General features: G+C 35.6%; 1 protein-coding gene across 1 annotated transcript; it reads right to left on the bottom strand.

Moving 5' to 3' along the window:
• Positions 1-482: 482 nt before the first annotated feature.
• On the bottom strand, positions 483-3,374 carry LOC149544057 (protein PSK SIMULATOR 1-like). Its single transcript, XM_089798653.1, has one exon. The coding sequence runs from the start codon at positions 3,166-3,168 to the stop codon at positions 1,216-1,218; it is 1,953 nt and encodes a 650-aa protein (XP_089654779.1). The 5' UTR covers positions 3,169-3,374; the 3' UTR covers positions 483-1,215.
• Positions 3,375-8,228: the final 4,854 nt, after the last annotated feature.

The following is an 8,228-nucleotide window of genomic DNA, read 5'->3' as shown; positions in this document are numbered from 1 at the left end:
CTCTAACTTTAGAATTAGCTCTCTAAAGAACAAAGATTTGGTTAGAAACAGTACTGAGTTCTCGGCGTTCAAAATAAGTTGAAGAACAGCAATAAAGCTACCGTTCCTAAATTTAGGCCTTCGGTCCCCTGTTCGCAATTTTTTCTCGCAATAGTTTTTAGATTGTTTGGGGAAGACAGAAACATTATAATTTAAAAAATCACTTCTTTCTACGTTAGAAGGATGAAAAATAAATTCAGGACAAAAAAATAATTGTGGGCAATTACAAATATTTGAAACTTCTTCATGGTCGCTTTGTTATACTCGCATTATCTCACAAAACTCAGAGCTGCTTGACTTTCAGCATTTTCTGTCAAGAAGCAATGCGGAAGTTTAATTAGAACCACGAACCTTACCAGCTGATCAAAAACATAAAACCACTGTAACTCGAAACCAAAGAAATGAGATACCCTAAAAACTTCTTAGAAGTTACAGGCATCAAATTAAAAAGCAATAAAAACCTTATATGTGTTCATGTATTCATTTTCCACACCAGCAGTCCCTGTTTGTTTGGATTGATTCTAATTACTCAATTACATCCTCTAGTAGAGGAATTTTTAGATTAATGTACATAGAGTAGTTGCAAGACAAGTACAAGCATCTTCTAGCGAACTTCTAACATCTTATCAACCTTCCTGAATTATGGACAGCATCTGCTGGTAAAGACACATAGCCTTCTTGAGCTAAGGCTTTCTATATCCTGATGATGGATCACAGAGTGTGATCCGAAATGTTGATTAAAAAATGTTACACAATCAATACCAGAAATATTTCTATAGCCTCAAAGTGGTACATGGTACTGTTAAAAGGCCACGCGAAAGCTCAGTGAAAGTGCTTTCCACTTGTCATCCCAAGTTCCAATAGAAGAAAGCGTAACAATCTTTGCGGCAAAATATTGATATCATTTTGATTGTCTACCGGTTTATATTGCAATGAAGTAATGAACACCTTGGGAGAATTAAGAACCTGGCATCCATAGCATGATGAACCTTACCTAGAAAATCAAGAGCTTGGCCTGGTTTTCAGGATCAATGGCGGGCCAATAGAGAAATTCAGCCTTGGTATGCCTGCATATAGCTCAAAGCCATCCTGATGTAGGCAATCTGTGAAAATCAAGCCAAATGAACATCCTTCTGCACAGCCAATTTTATTTCAAGGCTTTGCGAAAAAACAATCTCACAAATGCCAGTCTAAATATTCGTCATAGTCTTGGCTACTGCAATCCATTAATCCACTGGCTCTGATTTCTTGCTCGTATCTACAAATATAATTCAAACCAACAAGAAGTTCCGTGATTGTTGCCTCCGTCTTTGATTGATCTGCAAAATAGAGTGTTTGCAGCAAAAGGACATTGGTTCTGGGAACAACCTTTTGTTGCTCAAAATTGTGCTCGGACTGCCATCTAATCATGTTGTGGGCGAGGGGGGCCAGCCATCCTAATATAGTCTCCAAAGCCTCCTTCCAATCTGCTGCCAGATGCGCATCATATATTGTGGTTGCCAAATTCTTTGCATAAGACTTAAGTCTTGATCTCAATGCCATTTTCACACTCATTGGTAACATCTGATACAGGTCATCTCTTGCATCATGGCCAACCAAGTGTGGAAGCCGCACCAACTTCTCCACGAGGATGATCACATTTGCATAGTGCAAAGCCAGAGCAGCTCCACCGAGAGTCGATGCTGGTGCATGAACCAATTTGAATTTGGAACCAAATTGCAAACTTCTATGTTGCTGCTGCTTGTTGTTAATGGGACCCGAATGCACTAGAGCTGAAAGGGCACCATTGTTCCGAGGACCAGGATAAACAGGACCAGAATGGAGCTGTGATTGTAATGGCCCGCTGGGCGGCAGAATGTGAGAATCAGGGGACAAACCATTCACTGGTCTTGAGGCTGTAATGGAGGAGTCATGATTTCTATACTCAACCCTATTCTCGACATGCGATTTCCGATGCTTTGGCGAAAAACTGCCATTCAAACTAAAGCATTCTTTGAACAACCTGCCAGGGCTAGAGCTCCAATTTGTAGATACTGTGCTAGTTACATCACGGTCCCTACTCTGGCATACCATTCTAGACCCTAATCTACTTAAAATTGGACCTGATTTATAGCCGAGATCGACATTTTCAACCCGATGCCTTTCCATAGGCCCAGAGGCAAACCGAATTTCCCTATGGTCTAAGCGCTCAAGAGGACTACTGCGGCGGTAGGGCTCAACAGACCCTGAAACCACGGGAGATCGATGAATTTCGTCATAAGCATACTCATTGGTATACAATTGAGCTGAAAAATGATCCCGCAACTCTGCTGGAAGAGACCCTAGAATTGCAGAAGAGCCAAAAACAGAGCAAACTCTAGCATAAATTGTACATACCATTCTTGCTAGAAGCCCGACAACTTTATCATAACTCTGGTTCCACAGCGAAACATCCCGCAGGCGCTTTATCCCCTGCTTCTTCCACAGAATCTTCTGCTGCAGCGCATGGCAGCTTCCGCCGCCAACACTTCCGCTAAAATTATCATTATTTCCACTCAAATTACCATCACTATTATTACCTTGCCTCTGCAATTTCCTCACAGAATGCTCCAAATCCGTGAGAGCCTCCAATTCCTGGTAAAGATTAGACGTGGCAGCAATATACCTCTCCATTTTCTTAACGCTAGCATCCATATCCTTGATTAAGAATTCCAGATCCCTAAAGTCAATATTCCCGCAAAGCAAATCACCGTAAACATGCTCAAAGCCCAGCAATGCCGGCTCATTACATTTCTTCCCCAATCTAGAGACCGCAGCAGCAAGGTTATCAAGATCTTCAATCTTTTCAGCGCAGGCAAGCGCTAGCAAGTAATCCTCATCATCAGACACCAAATACTTAATCCCCGGCAACGTGACGACCTCGTTTCGCAGTCTCTCAACCTCGAGCTCGTTCAGCGACTGCCACAACTGCACGCTCTTCGACATTATACTCGCGACCTCGAAGGACAGGATGCCAATCAAGGGTTTCGCAGCAACATTGTGGGCTCCGGATTTCCTCCTCTTCAAATCCAAGCTCAACAGAGCAGTCTTTTTTTTAAGATTGTTGCTCACGTTGTTTCCCATTCTCTGAATCCACGCTTCCAAAACCATCACTTCTCGGAGCTTTTGCACGGGACGTGCCTCGAACGCCCGACCTTACCATTCACACATGTAACATTTTTTTTCCACGCGGTTTGTTTGCGTGTTGGCGGGATTCGAACTCCCGACCTTGACATTCACACTGGTACGACTTCTCCATCCAGGGGCCGTTATCTTGTGTTGACATTACTCATCTTTCGCGGCCGGTTCCTTTAAGCACACTATAATAATATCATATTTATTTCTTTATATTATTTACCTCAACAAACATGAGGTCCACACCATGTACTTCACAGATTTTTAAAATGTTTTTTAATTCTAAATTAATTCTTCATTGTGGTTAGGCACGGGCACAACCCCAACTAGGTAATAGTGGGAGAAAATGAACCAAGTACATTCAATAGCAGTTGGAGAAACAGGTAGAGGTTTATGTCTAGTCTTGTTGGTTTATTTGGTTGTAGTGGTTAAGAGTACCCTGTCATGCCTATTCTCTATGAGCATTAAATTATGTGTGTTTACTTTTCTCTTACTTTAATGATACTTATGGTTTATTGATTTGTATATTTGGATGATAGTTGTTTAGTTTGATGATTGTATGGTGGGCATCATTTAGATATAGTTACTCTGATGATTGTATGGTGAGTATCATCTAGTGTTAAATGATTTATTTATATTTATGAAAAGTTGTTCTGGTGAGTTACTATTTATTAATTGTAGATTGATAAACGCTTTCTTAAATTATATAGTTAACAAGGACATAGAAGTGAGTAGTTAAGGATATTAAGTTCCTATAATCTATAGTAAGTGAGTAGTTAAAGATATTAAATAAAGAAACATTGTAATGATGCGTTTAGAAATGAATTAAAAAATATCTTATATTTAAATCCATAAAAAAATCTTATATTTAAACATTTTTTTATAAATTTAAATTAAAAAATACTCAAAATATCCCATTTATCCAATTTAATTTAATTATATTTTAGATTATTAAAATTAAATAAACTCATCAATTTAAAAGGTTGTTTTAAATCCTAATCTAAAATTAAGAGATAGTAAAAACTTTGACAATTATTTCATTTTACATGTTTGTTAAATAGGACTAGTGATCACCAGTGGTTGGTTAGAATAATACACTTTTACATATATTAACTAGATTCTAATGCACTTTCTAAGGTTTGACCTTTCTAATTAGAATTAAGTGGCCAATAAATTTTTTTAAATTCATATTTCATGACACCTATTTAATTCTATGCTTGTATGGTGAACATGATTTAGATGTAACAAGTGCCACATAGTGGCATGTATTTGCTGTAATTTATGATTGCTTAATTAGATAGAGTAATAAAGTTAAAAAATTGATAAATTTTAATATAATTTTATTAATAATTAATCAATATTTTAAAATTTGATTTATTTTTAAAAATATATATTTTTTCTATTAAAAATTTAAAATAAAAAATCATTATTTGATTTTGAATATTTAAATATTTGAAAAAATATATTTTTTATAAAATAATTTATAATTAAAAATAATTTCTAACTAAATATAAATGACATTAAACTATTATAACTAATTAAGTTAATATTTCATTTAAATTTTAAAAATATTATATAAGATATTATTCACAAAATTTAATTATAAGATATTATAAAAGAAAATATATTATTAAATAATTGTACGATATAGTAAATATTATTGATTTAATAGTTTTACATGATCAAATATTTTTAAATTCTAAAATATCCAATAGTGCTTCCTCAAAATCTACTCCTATAAGACCCCAATTTATAAGCCAATAGAATTCAAGTTAAATCAATTTTAAAATTTTAAAAATTAAAAATCTCACAAATAAATATTACAAAACTTAACAATTAAAATAAAATAAAATTCTGACATCTAATTGGTTGAGATAGAAAAGATTAATAACTAGTTAATTTCAACTGATTGCAATAGTATAGCCTACAACAAATACAATAATAATTAAACATATAATTATTCATATTTATGATACCAAAAAAATGACAAAAAAGCAAGAAATGGAAAAAAAGTAGTCTTTTGTGAAAATCACTCTCGACTATATCAAATACCCTTCCACAAAAAAATGAAATACCCAGACATGGCAGCAAAACAACAACACCAACCACATAATTGGTTGGAAGATAGGTGCACCCCTGCATTCTAATCAGGAACAAATTCAATGTTTTAGCAGATGGCAATTGGAAGGAAAAATTTGCATGAATATGGCAAAACAATATAAAGATGGGACAGTTGAAGAAGAACCTAGAACCGGACTTCCTTCTCAATCAAGGATAAGAAATTCAAAATTAGGTAGACATCAATATGTTGAATTAGCAAAAATCTAAGGGTTTCAACAAAAACCTAGAACACCCAAAAAAATCAACGAGGTTCGAAACCCTAATTCAGCTTCATTCCAAATGCAATGCAGCCATTCAGAAATCACATAATATTAATAACCGATAGGAATGGAAGACCATCATCAATAAAAAGAGAATGAGGCGAATGTATAAAAATCAAAATCCAGCAACAGACAAAAGGAACAAAGGCATATATCAATGCCTCAAAGACCAAGAGGTATTTTTCTTCAAAAAAAAATACCCTAGTAGAGCAAAACAAATAGCTCCATGGAAACAAAGTAGGAATTCAATTCAGCCCCCCCGAATTTCTGAGCCAAACAACATACCAATTGGCCATACCCTGACACAGACTTAGGATCCTACAAATAAGCAAGAAGCCAATGTTTCTAGGCAAAAAAATATGGAATCAATTTAGCAAGAAACCAAAGGAAGATCGGGATCAATCTACATACCACCCCATCAAAAGATGAAAAACATATCAAAAAAGCCAAGGGAAGGAAAAACCCTAAAGCAAGTAACTCTATGGGGGAGGACTATACAAACACCATAATCATCAATAATACACACAGCGAAGCTAAATGGAAGGAATGCATAGAAAAAGGTGTTTATGTTCATTGGAACAACCTAGATAAATACAAAGCCAATCTAGAAAGGTATTTATCAAAAGTCTCCCAAGCACAGGTAAATACCATATTATCCCATGATAAGCATTATTGGTTTTTACAATGTCTAAATATAGAATCTAGAAATGAAATTTTGGATTTAACAAATTGTTATTATAAAGGATATCACATAAATTTCTTAGAACGGAAACCAAATTTCAATTTAAATGATAATAAACATAAACAAGAAATCAAATGGATGGAATGTGTAAACATACTACCAGAACTAAATGAAAACCACATTCTAAAAAGAATAGCTCAATCTTTGGGAACATTAATAAGTTTGGAATCAAACAAACACGAATCACAAACAATTAGATTTCTAATAAAAACCAATCATAATGACTCTGTAAAAAAGAAAATTATAAAAAATAAATCAATATATAACTTAACATTCACTAAATACACAAGATAAACCAACAAGATAATAGGAATTGATCTTAGGAAAACAACAATAAAAAACAATATTAAGAATTTACCAAGGCAGACAAAAAAGAGGATGGGAGACTTGAAAAAAATAGGATAATAAGATCACCAAAAAAGGTCAGAGTTAACGAAGCAGGAAAAGAAAAGAAAAGAGCAAGAATGGTGCAGTGCGATATAACCACACAGTGAAAACACAACAAAAAGAAATAATAATGCCAGATCTGATAACAGATCACAATTATTTATTTATAAAATAACTATTACATGCAATGTGTCGGGTTGTAAGGCCTTCCCGGTTATGGCCAAATACAAAGCAAGTAATAGTTCTTCAAGATCCCTCAAGATCCAATCCAAACCCTAGCTAGTCCAGATCCACACTCTGGTAGAAACCTCCAAGGAAGATCTCAACTTGAACTCGCAAGCCTACCAAGCATTCCCCTTGTTTTCCAAGCCGCAGCTACTAGCCCTTCTCAAAATTCACTCTCCCAAGCTCCTCCTTTTCTCCTCAATGGATGATTAATGCCTAAAGACTACCCCCCCAACCCCTACTCATACCAATCTAAGCCACAAGTTGCCCTAGAACACAAATTAAATACAAATACATAAACTAAATGCCACAAGTCGGCCTCCTACAACAATTAAATTCCCAAAATTGATGCCTTAGTAAAATTGCAATATCTCCTAGCTCCGAATGAATTAGAACTTGAGCTTCGAACCGTAGGTAGAAGTCTAGGCCCTCTTCAATCTCTAAAATTTTAATCCTTTAACTCATTGTGAAAAATTAGTTATGCAGCTTGAAATAGACATAAAATTCTTAGACCATGCCGACCAACCAAAGACCATGCCGAGCTCCATAGACCATGCCAAGCTTCGAAGACCATGTCGAGCTCCTAGACTATGCCGAGCTCCATAACCCTTAACCAAAATCCCTCTCAAACATGCAACATTGCAAGCGAACCCAGGATGCTCTTGCATCAGACACCCCGGGTTCGAAAAGATGTTCTAGTAACTGGAAGAACATCTTTTGGGATTCAACACATAAATCCCAAACTGGTTCTTCACATACATAACCTTTGAGTCTTAAACTTGTACACTCTTTCCCTTGTTTTTCTTCTTCACATCCACCATAGGTGTTCCATAGGTTTGATTTCCATGCTGATCTCCAACTTTCTTAGAATTTGCCAACTCAACTCACCCGCCAATACTTAGGTTCCTCCTACCAAGCTCTTCATTCTACAAGGGAATCAAGGAAAACTTCCTACCACCTTTCTCAATTGTAAACAAATTCCTAACACAACAATGCATAGCCCTGCAATCATACTGCCAACGTTTACCAAGCAACACATGACAACTGTTTATATCTGCAATATCACACAACACTTGATCCTTATACTACCCAATCTGGAATTCAAAAAGGCATTGCTCCCTCACTTCCAAAGCATGCTCACCTTGTAACTAGCCAATCCTATAAGGATAAGGATGTCTCATTCTCTTCAAACCAAGTTTTTGAACCATCTCTTTAGCAAAAAGATTATCAGTACTACCACCATCCACAATCACTTTGTAGACTTTACTATCGGACTTACACTGAGTTTAGAACAAACTAGT

The sequence above is a fragment of the Cupressus sempervirens genome, chromosome 8 (genome assembly GCF_028749045.1).
Source record: "Cupressus sempervirens isolate cs-2001-9-10 chromosome 8, ASM2874904v1, whole genome shotgun sequence".
In the NCBI taxonomy this organism is placed as follows: Eukaryota; Viridiplantae; Streptophyta; class Pinopsida; order Cupressales; family Cupressaceae; genus Cupressus; species Cupressus sempervirens.
Note: the sequence above shows the minus strand (reverse complement) of the source record. Positions and strands in the feature narration are given on the sequence as shown.